At 44.9% G+C, this 16,998-nt stretch overlaps 1 protein-coding gene across 2 annotated transcripts in view; it reads left to right on the top strand.

Annotated features, from left to right (window-relative positions):
* The first annotated feature begins 4,312 nt into the window (after positions 1 to 4,312).
* TSHR (thyroid stimulating hormone receptor) overlaps positions 4,313 to 16,998 on the top strand; it is a 151,684-nt gene continuing 138,998 nt past the window's right edge. For both annotated transcript variants that reach the window (XM_061158339.1, XM_061158340.1), the window contains exon 1: positions 4,313 to 4,529. In XM_061158339.1, the coding sequence (XP_061014322.1) occupies positions 4,360 to 4,529 (170 nt within the window). In that variant the 5' untranslated portion in view covers positions 4,313 to 4,359. The remainder of the gene's footprint in view (positions 4,530 to 16,998) is intronic.

Here is a 16,998-nt window from a genome sequence, read left to right as displayed (position 1 = left end):
GGCTCACAAAGTCTAAAACATCTACTAGATAGTTCTTTACAGTATGAAAAGGCAAAAAGATAGGACACTGAAAGGTGAACTCCCCAGGTCAGTAGGTGCCCAGTATGCTACTGGAGATCAGTGGAGAAATAACTCCAGAAAGAATGAAGGGATGGAGCCAAAGCAAAAACAACACCCAGTTGTGGATGTGACTGGTAATGGTAGTAAAGTCCAATGCTGTAAAGATGATGCTATAAAGAACAAGACTACATAGGAACCTGGAATGTTAGGTCCATAAATCAAGGCAAATTGGAAGTGGTCAAACAAGTGATCACGAGAGTGAATATCGACATTTTAGGAATCAGTGAACTAAAATGGACTGGAATGGGTGAATTTAACTCAGATGACCATTATATCTACTACTGTGGGCAGGAATTCCTTAGAAGAAATGGAGTAGCCATCATAGTCAACAAAAGAGTCTGAAATGCAGTACTTGGATGCAATCTCAAAAATGACAGAATGATCTCTGTTTATTTCCAAGGCAAGCCATTCAATATCACAGTAATCCAAGTCTATGCCCTGACCAATAGTGCTGAAGAAGCTGAAGTTAAACAGTTCTCTGAAGACCTACAAGACCTTCTTGAACTAACACCCCCAAAAGATGTCCTTTTCATTATAGGGGACTGGAATGCAAAGTAGGAAGTCAAGAGATACCTGCACAAACAGGCAAATTTGGCCTTGGAGTACAAAATGAAGCAGGGCAAAGGCTAATAGAGTTTTGCCAAGGGAACGCACTGGTCTTAGCAAACACCCTCTTCTAACAACACAGGAGAAGACTCTACATGTGGACATGACCAGATGGTCAATACTGAAATCAGACTGATTATATTCTTTGCAGCCAAAGATGGAGAAGCTCTATACAGTCAGCAAAAACAAGACCGGGAGCTGACTGTGGCTCAGATCATGAACTCCTTACTGCAAAACTCAGACTTAAATTGAGGAAAGTAGGGAAAACCACTAGACCATTCAGGTATGACCTAAATCAAATCCCTTACGATTATACAGTGGAGATGACAAATAGATTCAAGGGATTAGATCTGATAGACAGAGTGCCTGAAGAACTATGGACAGAGGTTCATGTCATTGTACAGGAGGCAGTGATCAAGATATTCCCCAAGAAAAAGCAGTGCACAAAGGCAAAACGGTGGTCTGAGGAAGCCTTACAAATAGCTGAGAAAGAAGAGAAGCAAAAGGCAAAAGAGAGAAAGATATACCCATCTGAATGCAGAGTTCCAAAGAATAGCAAATAGAGATAAGAAAGCCTTCCTCAGTGATCAGTGCAAAGAAATAGAGGAAAACAATAGACTGGAAAACACTAGAGATCTCGTCAAGAAAATTAGAAATACCAAGGGAACATTTCATGCAAAGATGGGCACAATAAAGGACAGAAATGGTATGGACCTAACATAAGCAGAAGATATTAAGAAGAGGTGCCAAGAACACACAGAAGAACTATATAGAAAAGATCTTCATGACCTAGATAATCACAATGGTGTGATCATTTACCTAGAGCCAGACATCCTGGAATGTGAAGTCAAGTGGGCCTTAGGAAGCATCACTACGAACAAAGCTAGTGAAGGTGATGGAACTCCAGGTGAGCCATTTCAAATCCTAAAAGGTGATGCTGTGAAAGTGCTGCACTCAATACGCCAACAAATTTGGACAATGCAGCAGTGGCCAGAGGACTAGAAAAGGTCAGCTTTCATGCCATTCCCAAGAAAGGCAATGCCAAAGAATGTTCAAACTACTGCATAATTTCACTCATCTCACACACTTCAAAGTAATGCTTAAAATCCTCCAAGCCAGGCTTCAATAGTACGTGGACCAAGAACTTTCAGATGTTCAAACTGGGTTTAGAAAAGGCAGAAGAACCAGAGATCAAATTGCCAACATCCATTGGATCATTGAAAAAGCAAGAGAATTCCAGAAAAAACATCTACTTCTGCTTTATTGATGATGCCAAAGCCTTTGACTGTGTGGATCACAACAAACTGTGGAAAATTCTGGAAGAGATGGGAATACCAGACCACCTGACCTGCCTCCTGAGAAATCTTTATGCAGGTTATGAAGCAATAGTTAGAACCAGACGTGCAACAATGGACTGGTTCCAAATTGGGAAAGGAGTATATCAAAGCTGTATATTGTCACCCTGCTTATTTAACTGACAGCAGAGTACATCATGCAAAATGCTGGGCTGGAGGAAGCACAAGCTGGAATCAAGATTGCCAGAAGAAATATCATTAACCTCAGATATGCAGATGACACCACCTTTATGACAGAAAGAGAAGAAGAACTAAAGGGCCTCTTGATGAAAGTGAAAGAGGAGGCTTAAAACTCAACATTCAGAAAACTAAGATCATGGCATCCGGTCCTATCATTTCATGGCAAATAGATGGGGAAACAATGGAAACAGTGAGAGACTAGTTTTTTGGCTCCAAAATTACTGCAGATGGTGACTGCAGCCATGAAATTAAAAGATGCTTGCTCCCTGGAAGAAAAGCTATGACCAACCTAGACAGCATATTAAAAAGCAGAGACATTACTTTGCCAAAAAGGTCCATCTAGTCAAAGCTATGATTTTTCCAGTAGTCATGTATGGATGTGAGAGGTGGACTATAAAGAAAGAATTTAAACTTAAAGATTTAGAATTTAAATCTAATTTTCTTTAAAAATTTTTTAATTTCTTCATTTGATTGTGGAATAATATTTCATCATACGGAAGTATTAATATCACTTATTGTTTATACATTACCTAGTGGAAGGACATTTGGTTGGTTTCCAGTTTGGGTGGCGTATGAATAAAGTCATTACAAAAGCTAAAATGCATATATTTAAACTGAACAGTTTGGTGAATTCTAGAAAATGTATGCATCCACCTATGTCCAGTCAAGATATAGAAAATTTCTATAACCCCCGTAAGTTCTCTCCTGTCTTTCCCCAGTCTCCCCTAACCCTAGTTCCGATTTCCTTCACCATAGCTTCTCCTCAATCCCAGAAGTTCACATAAATGGAAGCATGTGGTACCTAAGATGATATTCCTTTTACCTCAAGAAGAATTAGTAAGCAACAGAAAAGCTTTTAAGAGAGAAACAGGCACAATCTGATTTCTATTTTGAATTATCTTGCTGGTTACTGCGTGAAGAATGATAAATAGACAACAGTGTGCCCACTGAGTCTTCTTTTTCTTCCCGTCTTCTGGGTGGATCCATGGGGTCGATAAAGTTCCTGGGCAGATCGCAATTTATCAGGTGGGACTCAACTCCAGCATCGCAGCATTGGATTCCGATTTCCGTTTAAGCCACGGGCACTGATGCTGAAGCAGAAACTCCAATACTTTGACCACCTGATGCCAAGTACTGACTCATTGGAAAAGACCCTGATGCTGGGAAAGATTGAAGGCGGGAGGAGAAGCGGACGACAGAGGATGAGATGGTTGGATGGCATAACCAACTCGATGGACATGAGTTTGAGCAAGCTCTGGGAGTTGGTGATGGACAGGGAGGCCTGGTGTGCTGCAATCCACGGGGTCGCAAAGAGTGGGACACGACTGAGCGACTGAACTGAACTGGTTTCCGCCGTCCCCCGGTCTGCCCACCAGGTGGCGCCAGAGTCCAGCGCCTGCCCGGCCGAGCGCCACGCTGAGAGCCGGGGCCGCCAGGCCAGCCCGCGCGGCGATCTGCGCGCGTGTCGGCGCGCGCCCCGCGGGACCCGCGAGGATCCTGCGCGAGAGGCGCGCCCCGGCCGCATCCTGGGCTAGCCGGCCACGCGTGCCCGCCTCGGACCCTCGGGCAGAGGCGCCCTGGGCCAGGGAGAGCTGAAGTTCTGCGGGACCCGGTCCTCCCCGGGAGGACAGTTCGTTCCCCTGGAACTTTGTCCGGATAAAGAGGGTGCGTGCGCGTGGATCCCGAGGGGCAGTTCCCTGGGGACCGAGCCCCGCACGGGAGAATGGGGTGACCCGTTGGGTTTCGAGACCAGCAAAGGAGCGGCAGTCCAAACCAGGGTTTTTGGAGGAAAGCGAGGCGAGGAGCGCGTGGGGGCAGGTTGGAGGGCAGAGGGAGGCAGGGAACAGACGAGGCTGGGGGCGCGGGGAGCGAAGCCGGGGAGCTGGTTTGGGCGCAGGGTTGCCAGGGCGACAGAGCCCTTAAGAGCCTCTTCGGTGCCCTCTCCAGCCTCCGGCTTGGTGCTGAAGTCACAGCCCCATCGAGCCCTCCTCCCTCCCGCCCCGCGCCGTCTCTCCCGGCCCCGAGGAAGCCGAAGCGCAGAGGGATGAGAGGGAGGCGATCGCGGAGCACGCAGAGGTAGCCTGGGGCCCCGAGGACGATGCGGCCGACGCCCCTCCTGCGGCTGGCGCTGCTTCTGGTCCTGCCCAACAGCCTCGGGGGGCAGAGGTGTCCGTCTCCGCCCTGCGAATGCCGCCAGGAGGACGACTTCAGAGTCACCTGCAAGGAGATCCAGCGCATCCCTAGCTTACCCCCCAGCACGCAGACCCTGTGAGTACCTGGGAGAAGTGGGGGGACCCAGGGTCCCAGGCAGCTGGGGAAGAAGGCTGGAAGTGCATAAAAAGAGCTTGAGAACAGGCCAGAGGGCGTGTGTGTGTGTGTGTGTGTGTGTGTGTAGTGGGTAAACACTCCATCTGCCAAACGTGGGATTGGGGATACCCCAGTTAAGCGCAACGCAGAAAAAGTTAACAAAACTTTAGTACAAGAAGAAAAGTGACAGCTGTCCTTTCTAAGAGTTGCTTTTCTGCAATTTGCCTGAGCCAGGACCTCAATTTTACTTAAAATGTAAACGAGATTGATGACAACTCAAGAATTGATCTTTTTGATCTTATTTCGGGTGATGAAAAATTGCAAAAAAAAAAAAAAAAAAAAGTGGTTCAATTTTTATAGTCTTTCTAGATGAGAAGTTATCTTGGGAGGTTTCTTGATTCATCAAATAGTTGACAGAATTTGATCAGGGCTCTTTTTAAACTACAGTCGTCCTTCGGCATCCATGACCATTGGCTCCAGGATCCCTGTTTATACTAAAATCCAAGGATATTCAAGTGTAGTGCATATCACCTACGCACATCCTCCTGTATGCTTTAGAACACCTCTAGATTACTTGTAAAACCTATTATGATCTAAATGCTATGTAAACAATGTTAAATACAATGTAAATGCTGTGTCAATAGTTGCCAGTGTGGGGAATATTCAAGTTATGCTTTTTAGAACTTTCTGGAATGCCCTCTACCCCGCCGTTGAGTACATTCAATCCAGGGTCAGTTGAATCTACAGATGTAACACCTGCCCAAATGGAATATCCTTTACCCTTTGTATGAAGTGTATGCGTTACTTGCTCAATCATTAACTACCTGCTTCTTCTTGTTGCTGTTTGGTCACTGACTCGTGTCCGGCTCTTTTGCAACCTCATGGACTGTAGCCCGCCAGGCTCCTCTGTCCATTTTCCAGGCAGGAATAGTGAAGTGGGTTACCATTTCCTTCTCCAGGGGATCTTCTCAACCCAGGGATCAAACCCCGGTCTCCTGCATTGGCAGGCAGATTCTTTACCGCTGAGCCACCTGGGAAGCCACACCCACTTATGCAGCACATCCAAAAACCTCCTTTTGGATAAGCATGGTAGAGATATAAAGAGATGAAATTTCAAATAATATATTTTCATCTGCATGTTAAATGTTACCAAATTAGAAGCTTAATGTTAAATAAGCTTTGTGTGTAAAAGTGTTAGTTGCTCAGTCATGTCCAACTCTTTGGGACCCCATGGACTGTAGCTCTTCAGGCTCCTCTGACCATGGAATTCTTCAGGCAAGAATACTGGAGTGGGTTGCCATGCCCTTCTCCAAGGGATCTTCCCGACCCAGGAATCGAAGCCAGTTCTCCTACATTGCAGGCAGATTCTTTCCTGTCTGAGCCACCTGGGAAGCCCGTTGTTCCTTAAGACACATTTAAATCAATGACAATTGAGAAGATGATTGTAATCAAGGGAAGAAGACTTTTTTGGGTGATCAGAAACAGAATGGGAAGAAAGAATAGTAAAAACAATCTTGTTTTCCTATTTACTTAACTGGTTAAATCCAGTTAAGGTCAGTAAGCACAGGTAAATAAATAGAAAGCAATGGTGAAATTGTGTTTAAAATTCCCTCCAGCAGTTAGCAGTAGGTTATGAACATTTCAGCACAAGAATACACTTCTGTGCAGCCTCCAAGTATTGCTTCATTGCTCATGCTGCCACCCCAGAAGAAAAGCTGTTCTTAGCATCATGATGTTTTGATGGAACCCTTGCCTTGACTCCTTGCGGCTCCCGTGATAAAATTCTTTTGTAGAGCCTACAAGATCCTTTGAGACCTAGTCCAGTCTTTCAAACCTCATGGCTCATAGTCTGTCACACGTCAGGGGTAGAAAGAGTTTCTGCTACTGAGTAGAATTTCTGGAACTTTCCCTCAAGTTCTTTGCTCCCACAGGCTGCTTTTGCCTTTCCTTTCACATTCTAGTCCCTCTGCCTATAGCGACTTTTCCCTTTTCCTCATCTGGCTGATTCCCCTTCCAAGGTCCAGACTGGGGGTTAACTCCCTTCGGGAAGCCTCTCCTGGCCCACGAGTCCAGGCTCAGTGAGCTCTGTCCCCACGACAGCATCCCCCTGTGCATGAACTCCGGCCTCACCCCAACGCACGGGTTTTCTGTAACTCGTTATCTCTTTGAGTGCCTGCCTTAGCAGAACATGAACTTGTCTAACCCAGGGACCCTGTCTTTCAGCCCTTGTTGTTGTTGTTTAGTTGCTAAGTCACATCTGAGTCTTTTGTGACCCCACAGACTATAGCTCACCCAGGCTTCTCCATGCATGGGATTCTGCAGGCAAGAATACTGGAGTGGGTTGCCATTTCCTTCGCCAGGGGATCTTCCCGACCCAGGGATCAAACCCCCATCTCCTGCTTGGCAAGTGGATTCTTGACCACTAAGACACCAGGGAAGCCCCATTCAACGTAGAACTACTTTAATTCTGAAAAAACTAAAGCTTGTTAGGTGAATGAATGAACAAACAGATACTCTGGTCTCAGATTGTCCACTGTGTGTGTGGGGGGGCGGGGGGGGAATGGAGACCAGAGGCATCACGTCTTCAGAGGTTTCTTTCAAGGGAGCAGAGTTTCCAGAGCCACTGAGGAGCAGGGTGGCTCTGGCCGCGGAAGGGAAGTGGGAGTCATTCTGTTCTCTTTCCTCCAAACGATGAGGAGAAAGGTAATGTCAGAGAAGGAGCAACGGAATTGGAGTTGGAAGACACGTCTCTTCCTCCTTCTGTGGCTAACGATATAATCAAGTGAGATAATTTACGTGGGAGGACGCACATTTCCTTCAGATTAGAAGAGAGGGTTCCGTTAGGTTTTCTCTGATGCCTGTGTTGCGATAAGAATAGTCTGCGATGAGACCCATCCGTCTGCACCCTGACTCACTGATAAAGACAGTGGTGGGGAGAGTCTGACCTTCAAAATGAGGGGAAGATGGCAGGAAGCAGGGCAGGAGGGGAACCCTTCTGAAGATTGACGTTATCATGAGATGGAGAAGAGAAAATGGATGAAAAGTATGGGGTAAATGGTTTGCTCATGTAAACAGTGACTGCAACCCTGGGCAAAAGCAGCAGAATGATTTTTAAATCTTTGGGGGGCAGTAGAACTCTTTTGTGAAAGGCAAGCTTATCAGAGAAGTCAAATACGCAAAACTCAACACTGACAGAAGAGTACTCTATGGGCAGTTCCCAGCCCAGTCCTTTATGCCTCCTCGCCCGCTGAATCCTCACAAAGTGCAGCCGAGCAGGTGACTTTGTTACTCTCTTTGTAAAGATGAGAAATCTGAGGCACAAGAGTGATGAAGCAGTTGACGCGGTGTCACAGAGCTGGGAAGCGGTGGTGCCAGGGTGTGGGCCACCACAGAGCTACGCCCTGGAGCCCCCGTCGGCGATGGAAAGCGGGTCTCACCCTGCCAGCTCTTTCTGCTCAGTGTGGGCGTGAGGCTTTGGAGAAAGAAGTCTGAAAGTGTGAGATGTCCAGCAAGCCACACATAACCTCGGGGGCTGGTGGCCTGAGAAGTATGCAGTCACTCAGAAAATAGGAAGTTAGGAAGGAAAGAAAGCAAGGAAGAAAGGAGGAAGAAAGGAAGGGCCAGGAAAAGACCACGTCCAAGTTTTATTGTAGAAGGCATTCCCGGGTGGAACCGACCAGATCCTTGTCATTAAAAACCCAATCTGGTGGTAACCCCTTTTCAAACGTAGATGCTGTTTAACCACTGCTTAGCTATGTTGCAAATTACCCTGGTGCCAAGAGCAGTTTTTCCTGAAGCTGTCTTCTAGCCGCTTAGCATGGTGCTGAACGGTAAAGACATGGCCTCTTTACTCACCATCCACACACCTGCCGGCTGGTCTGGGCAGGAGTTACACCATCTGTGTTGTCACCGAAGCAATGGTTCTAAATCGTTTCCTCCACTTCACCCCGGCCCCGGTGGGCCCGATACCCTCCCTTTATAGCAGTGGTTCTCACTAGGTGACTAGTGAAGGACAGCTGACATGCCTACTCCCCTGGTGGAACATTCTAGAACCTTTGATGTCCAGGTGGTTTGAAAAAACTTACTCCTCCCAATTGACTGAAGGAACTTAAATGAAGCAAGCAGCATAAAATTCAGGATTTGAATGTTGATGTATAACTGTAGATCTTATTACCTTAACACCAAGGAGAGCAAGGTTGACCCACCACTTTCATTCAGAGAGCTGCCGTCTGGTACTCCTACATGTCCCAGACCGTCCCTTCTCTGGATGAGGAGGTGGATGGGGTTGGCGGTCGGTTCTGGGTTTGTGTGGATTTTTCCTCAGGAAAATGCTGCTTTGCCTTGCCTTGTCCTGTTGACCCACCTGCTTTTCGTTTTGTGATGGGGACAGTCACTGCTTCCACCCGCTCTGTCTTTTGCCTTCCAGAGTCCAGCGCTTCAGTGGCATAATGGTTTGTCCGTCACGTACTTGTCGGCCTTCAGTCAGGTTTCTGGAGGAGCTGTTGTGGCCTGTTGTTTCTGAATTCTGCTTCAGGTTTTAGTCATCTGCATTCTGGGTCTGCGGCTCTAATGAGTGCCCTATCCCGGTGTTTTCTAAAGAGAAGACAGTACTCACCATCTTCAGCTGTGTTGCCTTGTCTATGCTCTGCCTGTGATGTTATTTACTCAATATTTTTAGGCTGACTCACCTCTTTAACTGAAAGAAATCTGTTTAGAAGGCTTACGTTGTGACTATCACTGGAAATTAGCATGACTTGCTCTAAACAGTAGGTACCCAGAAAACTGAATACCGCAAAAACAAAATGTAATTCTATCCTAGCTCAGTACTATTGTCTGTGAATGGGGTGAGCCTCGGGCAGCTTTCTCTTTGTTATAAAGGAACAGTAATAAGTGTTCAAGAAATAACAAGGAGATACCAATCCTCCATGGTGTCCTTCTTGATATCAGGAGGACTGAAAGACAATGGAAAAGGGAATCACTTTCTCCCTGTGTGATTCACTATCATTTAATGCCTCGTGGACACTCCACCCAAAATAATCTCAAATATCTTCAAGTCACATCTGTTCTACACTCAGGGTCATGTGCATTAAATCTACATTGCACAATTATTTTAGTCTCAGTTAGTGGTCATAACCTGAATAACATTCGGTTCCCAATCTAAAGCGAAGCCCTCTGCTTCAGCACCCACACAAGGACCAATACTTTGTGTTTTATAAAGGCAGCATCACCCCATGCCTCCAGGCTCCATGATTTATTCTGTTATTCTCTGTGTGTGGGTACAGTTGAGGTTTTCATTGGTAAGTAATAGAAAACCCACTCTGTCTAGCTTATGGAGAACAGAAATATTTTGAAAGAATTACCTATAATTTACAGAATCATTGTACAGTCAGGCTTTGAAAATAGGTGAAGGCCCACGGTGGGCAGGAAGTGGGAGCCACTGCCAACCATCTGGTGGTAACCACTCCACAGACAAGACCACAGTCACAACCACAGGACGTCTCTAGTGCTGGCCCCCGGTTGTAAACCCACGACACTCTCCATGTGCCAGCATCAGTCATTTCCCAGTTGTCCCTGCCTCTTTGAATCGCCAGCCAGAGAGTGATATCTGGTATGAGAGCTTCTGATTGTCTGGCAGAGGCTATCTGCTAATGTCCTAGCTGCTGGGGGTGAGAAGAGTGAGGAGGGTCTCCTCTCCCACTTTTGGTGGCAAAACTAACTTCCTTTGTGGAGTCAAATAAAGCTCTAACAGACAGAATTTGTGTGTCTACAGACAAAATTATTTTGCACTGTTGTCAGTTATCTACAACCTACGGAGTTGTAAAATAGCTCTTGTTGAATCACACTCAGAATCTTAGAAGAATGTGCTCTGAATCAATGCATAATTTTCCACTGAAGCACAGTGTTCCCCCTCTGTATATATGTGTATAAAATGCTGAGAACAGTTACTGGCTCATAGGAGGCACTGACAAGTCAACTCAGTACAAAAAATAATTTTCTTTTCAACTTAAATCACAGGTTGAAATAAATTACTCAATAAAACATTTTACATTGGAATTGCAAGGGCAATCTCTTATGCGTTCCAACAGGCTGAGTTCAAATAAGACAAATAGCCAATTACCATAGCAATTCTGTTTGGGCATAATTTGGGATTTTTATGTGACCCTAAGTATACATTTGGTGTTAACTATAACTCTTTTTGTTATAAATATTTTACTGCAAAGAATGCTGCAATATATGTATTTTTTAAAACTTACTGACATTTGGAGGTGATATATTTCTCCAGAATACGTTATTATGGTTACTTTCTTATGCCTCACACTTAGCCTGTCCTTTGAATAGGCTAGAAGTTCACTGAATGTGGTTATTCTTTAATAGTTTAAAACCAGATTTTACAAGAGTCTAGGCCTCATATCTGACATTAAATCCTCCACACTGACCCTGTTTCCATTTTCACTGAAGCTGGTCAGTGTGTTTCTTTCATCTGTGGCCTTTCTTTACTGCAATTAAAAAAATCATTGAAGAAAATTTCAAGTATGAGCAAAGTGGTACCATTTGTTCAAAGCTACACATTGAATTTTAAAAGGTGCTATTTAGATGTCAGACACTGCTTACTTTGCTTCATTTTTGTATGAATCTTTAAGGACATTTAGGGTGTTCCAGAAATGTTCAAAACAATTCTCTTCTTAAAATTACAAGCAGAAATTTGTGATTTTTCAAGCATCTTATAAATGTTACTGTCTTACATGTAGTGACATATAAATATGCCCTAGATTTTTTACCATCAGAATAGTCCAGAAATTCAAATACTTCATCGTCATCTTAACTAAACTCCCCACACCCATTTTGCACCTGGGAAGAGCTCACTGTGTCCCAATTTTTTCTTTCAAAAACACAATCCCTGTATTTATATGATACACGAAGCTCTTGGCTTACATTTTGCAAGCATTAGCTTAATTTTACCCACACCCGAGTGTTATCATGATTACTCAACTCCAGTTAGGGGATTGAAATTGCCTCTTCTTATTGCCAGGTGCTACTTATATTTTGTTATTTCAGTCTTTTTGTGAGCTGAGAAACTAGAAGGCTAACTCTGGGGAAAGGAGGTGGACATGTGAATAAACAGACTTTAAAGGGAGAGGGTAACTGGGAGGCTTTCCCATGGCAAAGTCCTCAGTGGGCTGGGTGACCGCTCGGTTTCCCTCTCAGCATCCTTTTCAGTTATTTCTGGCTTAATGGCCACACTCCAGAGATTTGAGATAGCCAGAAATCTTAGTTAGGGATAAATGGCATTTCATTCTAGTTAGTTATTCTTCCTTCCTTTCTTTTTCCACCGAACACTTTTTGTATGCAAGTACCATTCTAGGCATTGGAGATATATAATAAATGACCCCCTTGATCTTACATTCTAGCAGGAAAAGTAGTCATCAAAAACAAGTTAATAAATAAAAAAGGAAACACATAGAATGTCAGGTGGTGATTAGTGTAATGGAGAAAAATTAAGGAAGAGGGAGAAGGAATGCTGGAAGTTACATTTTAAATGGTCAGAGAAGGCCCCATTGAGAAGGTGACATTTAGATAAAGACCAGAAGGATTAAAAACAAAAAAAAACTTAAGCCACGCTGATATCTAGGGGAGGAAAGATTCTGAATACATGCAGGGACCCAGAGTCAGGGGGGACGTGAGAAGAACATGCATAGGATGTTTAAGAAGTAGCAAGGAGAAAAATGGGGCTGATGGAGAGTGGGTTGTGAGAAAAGAGATCAGAGCAATTATAGAGGAGCAGATCATTGTTGTACTTATATATATTATATGTCATTATTATATATACAGACACACATTTTGTTGTTGTTTGGTCGCTAAGTTGTGTCTGACTCTTTTGTGACCTCATGGACTGTAGCCCGCCAGGCTTCTCTGTCCATGGGATTCTCCAGGCAAGAATACTGGGGTGGGTTGTTGTGCCCTCCTCCAGGGGACCTTCCCGACCCAGGGATCAAACCCGTGTCTCTTACGTCTCTGTATTAGCAGGGGGGTCCTTTACCACTGGTGCCCCCTGGAAAGCCTAAATTATTTGCTTAAGATTTTTCAAAAGAAGCAGATTGCTTGAATTTGAGAGTCAGATTATTAAAAAGAGAGAAAAAAAGATTTTTAAAAGCTATCCTTTCCTTTATCCATTGCCCTTTCCAGGGGATCTTCCCAACCCAGGGATCTAGCCTGTGTTTCCTGCATTGGCAGGTGGATTCTTTACTGCTGAGCCACCAGAGAAGCCTATACACACAAATATATATAAATATATATATATAAAATATTTATTTGTTTTGTTTTCTGAATGATAGGAAGCTAGTAAGGATTTTCAAACCCCTTCCAAATTACAAGGGGAAAAAAAATCCCCTGTAGGTCAGGGTGTTTAACTCACCAAGCTTCTGGGTTTCTTGTGCATGGATGATAAAAGGGTTTCCAGATATTATATTAACAGAAAAGCCCTGGGGTGGAAGGAGAGAGCAGTGTGATACAGAGCTGAGATGCGTTACTGTCACGGTGCGCCTGGGGGAAGCTAGCTGACTTCTGCATGAACTCTTGGCTGCAGCATCACTAGAAAAGGAGGCTGAGAGGATCTCAAGTGATGTATAAGAGGTCTCCAGTGTAGTTCACTCTGTACCTCTCAGAGTTTTCCATCACATCCTGCTCCCAGACTGAAATATATGATCTTCAGTTTTGTTCAAATAAGATACTTCTTTCTTGAGAGAGAGGGAGATACAAGTCCAATCAGTCACTGAGCTCCCTTCAAGATACAGTCTTTACAAAACAATGCCAGAGGGTTTCTGACACGAGCGGAAGTCTCCTCTGTTGCAGTTGATCCCAAGTTTATAATTGATAGTTGTCATCTCTCTGCAACTCCAATTTCTCTCACCCTTAGAGAGAAAGGGTGAGGCTGGCTGGGGTGAAGGGCTGGTGGAAAGACCCAGACTTGCACCTCCAAGGGTTCTAAACCCTTAGTTGCCTTGCCCTTATCAACTATAGTCACCACCTTTTCTCATTCACAATTATCATTGACCACAGAAGAACCAAGATATGTCCCAGTGAAATTCCTGGTTTCTAGACCTACTCCTTGCAGCTGCTAATGTAGTGTGTAGCAGCCACCTAGTTTCTCACAGTTCTATTATCCCCATCAGTAGAGAAAATCCTTTATTTTCTTATTTTTCCACTGGGGTGAGGAGCCCAAATGACCAGATGATTATTATAGCATCAGGATCACTGTATTTTACTTGATGGAAGTAATCTGTCCATCCAGGAACTAGGACCTCTAATCTGGCAGGAATTGAAAAGTTCCAATTCCGGAAGTAGGTCACTATGGTGATGGCGAGAAGGGCCAATCCTAGCAACAGCCCTAGCTCTTCAGACCCAGGTATTCTAGCTTTAAGGAATACAATAGCATACAGCAGCTGCTGGTTCAGTGTGTGTGTGTACTTCATCAGGTCAGGTCCTCAACCATGCAGGACTCAGCCTCCGAGTTGCGACCTTGTTGTTCAGATGCTCTGTCGTGTCTGACTCTCTGCGACCCCATGGCCTGCAGCACGCCAGGCCTCCCTGTCCCTCACCTAGCTGAGCCCGTGATGGGTCAGCCCCTCACTTTATTAGGCAGTCCGCTTCTGCCCGGTGAGTTACGGTAGAATTCGCGGGTGGCGGTCGTGTTCCCTTTTTTGTGCCTTCTCAGCCGAGGAGTGTGTCTCTTGGTTGAATGTTGTGATGCAGCGTCGTACAGTTGCTTGTTCAGTATTGTGCAGGCTTTCATAGTGGTGGGTCAAGAATTTTATAAGCCCTTGAATAGTGGCCCCGGTGGAGGCATTGAGATCAGGAAAGGCAAACCCAAATCCAACGTAAAGATTCTTTTTTAAATGAATCACTACTTTCTATAACAGGGAAAGGGTCCAGTGTAACCAAACTGCCAGCAAATGGCTGGCTGTTTTCTGAGCAAATTTGCCTTATTAATGGTACACTGTGAGGCTCTGCTGTCCACAGGTCGGGCATTGACAGAAGCTGTATCTTGACTAGCTTTGATGAGAAGGAGCCCTTCTTTGGCTTTAATCCCTATCACCACGGACGTTTCATTCATGTCCGTTGTATTGGCACTGGTTGGCATCCATAGAAGGAGGCACCTTGTCCTCTGGGGTTGAGAATCACCTCTAGGGTGGCACTGTGGAAATTTCCTTAGGGTGAACCAGCCTCTCTTTTGATCAGTGGACTCCTGGTTTCACAGATATTAAAGTTTTCTTTTTAATGTGCATCTTAAATTGATGAGATAGAGTAACTCGATATAATTCAAACACAGCCATAGTGTGAAGAATTGGCCATAACAGTCATTTTTAGGGTTAAATTAATGCCTCGGTGCCAGAAAACTTAAGTTTCAAAAACATCTAGTCCTTCAGAGAAGATTTCTGAAAATAGTCAAGATTTTTATCTACTATGGTTTATTAATCCAAGTTACCTGCCGTAAGAGTTTGAGCTACAGTATGAATTCAGTGGGTTTCCTGTCCTGCCTTAAAAAGCCCATCACTGTTGCATTGTTTTCCCATGTTACGTGATGTTCTGTGTGTCAGCTCCGTGTCCAGCCCGAGACTATGTGTTTTCACATACTGTATCTTGTTTAGGACTCACGGTAACCGTGTGAGGTAGTTGTTTGACTCCACTTTAGATGAGGAATCGGAGACTTAAGAAATGTCACCTCTCTTATCTTTTATGTCACAACACATATAAGGGAAAAAGAGTATTCAAACGCAGGTCTCCTAACTCTAAATCCAAGGCTCTCTCTACTATCCTGTGGTTAATGTCCTTAATCCGGTCCTTTTCTGTCCCCTCCCCTCCCCCCACCTGCCTTCATTGATGTGAAATTCATACAGTGCACCTTTTAGTGGTATTTAGTGCATTTGTAATGTTTACAGCCATGACCTCTAGTTCCAAACTCTCATCATCTCTCAAGGCAATCTGTACTGATCAACCCCTATTCTTGCCCTGTCCATAGCCTCTGCCAATCATTAATTTGCTCTCTGTCTCTGGGGATGGATTTACCTTTTCCAAACATATTATGTAAATGGAATCATACAACACGTGACTTTTGTGTCTGGCTTCTTTTACTGAATATAATGTTTGCATGTTCCATCAGCGTTGCTGGGACGGAAAGAACGTGGGTGATCAGACAAGTGGCCCGGGGCGGGGGTGGGGACACAGGTGTAGAAGGCCACGCTTTGTTTCCTTTCAGAGTTTTTCGGGCACGTTCATTTCTGACTCACCGGTATAAAGAGCATCCCCACTCCTTGTCCAAACGCCTTGCACCTTAGATATAATGATCCAAGCACCAGAATCGTACACAAACTTATTCTCAGAGGTTTAGAGCTTCAGAACTACTTTCCCATGTCAAAAGGTCTTAAGAATACCCATCCCACGAGTGAGACTATTTCTAGCCAGTTGGGCGAGGAACACTGTGTTCTTGTCCCTCTGGATCTCGTGGTGATCTCAGTCCACACTTGTACAAAGAGGTGACTTAATAGCAATGCATGAGCCATTATCCAAAACTCTCACTCTTTTAAGAGCCAGAATTTATGCTAAGGACTTTTCTTTGTTATAGGCAAACTGCAGAACTCAAACAATATCCCATTTGTAATGGTGTTTCTTATAATCATATTCTCTACCTCCATTAAACATTTAACTGATATACCAAGAAGGAAAACTTGATGAGAATAAAAAAGGTTATATGAGAGAAGCAAATTATTCTTCCTCTTATGTTTACCAGACTTTACTTCTCAGCTGTTTCTTCCCAACCCACTCTGGACTTGGAGGCAGAAGGTATGTGGTCAAATCCTCACTCTCCAGGGATTTCCCTGGTGGTCCAGCAGTTAGAAATCCACCCGCCGGTGTGGGGTACATGGGTTCAATCCCTAGTCTGGGAACTAAGATCCCACATGCCCCTGGGCAGCTATGCCTGTGCACCATGACTGCTGAGCCCACATGCCTAGATCCCGTGCTCTGCAATAGGAGAAGCCTCCGCAATTCAAAGCCTGTGCACCGCAACTAGAGAATAGCTCCCGCCTGCCGCAACTAGAGAAAGCGTACAGGCAGCGACGAAGACCCAGCACAGGCATAAATGCATCAATGATCCTAGCTCTCCACCCACTCACTGGGAGGGAGACTATTTGCTCAACTCATTCGATGCACAAGCTAGCAAAGCGTGCCAGCCCCACACACATCATGGAGTGGCTGTGAGGATCGCATGAGGTCATGCCGGTGGCGTGCATGTGCAGTACCTGGTAAACCAGAGCAAAGCCTGGATCACACGTTATCTTTTTTTCACCGCAGCAGTAGTGGGTCCGAGAGGCTGTGAGATCCGGCCTGATTTAACCCTCAATGTGGGCATGACAGTGACTTGGGAAGGGCAAGC

The sequence above is a fragment of the Dama dama genome, chromosome 12, assembly GCF_033118175.1.
Source record: "Dama dama isolate Ldn47 chromosome 12, ASM3311817v1, whole genome shotgun sequence".
NCBI classification, from domain to species: domain Eukaryota; kingdom Metazoa; phylum Chordata; class Mammalia; order Artiodactyla; family Cervidae; genus Dama; species Dama dama.
This window is presented reverse-complemented; position numbering and strand designations above follow the sequence as displayed.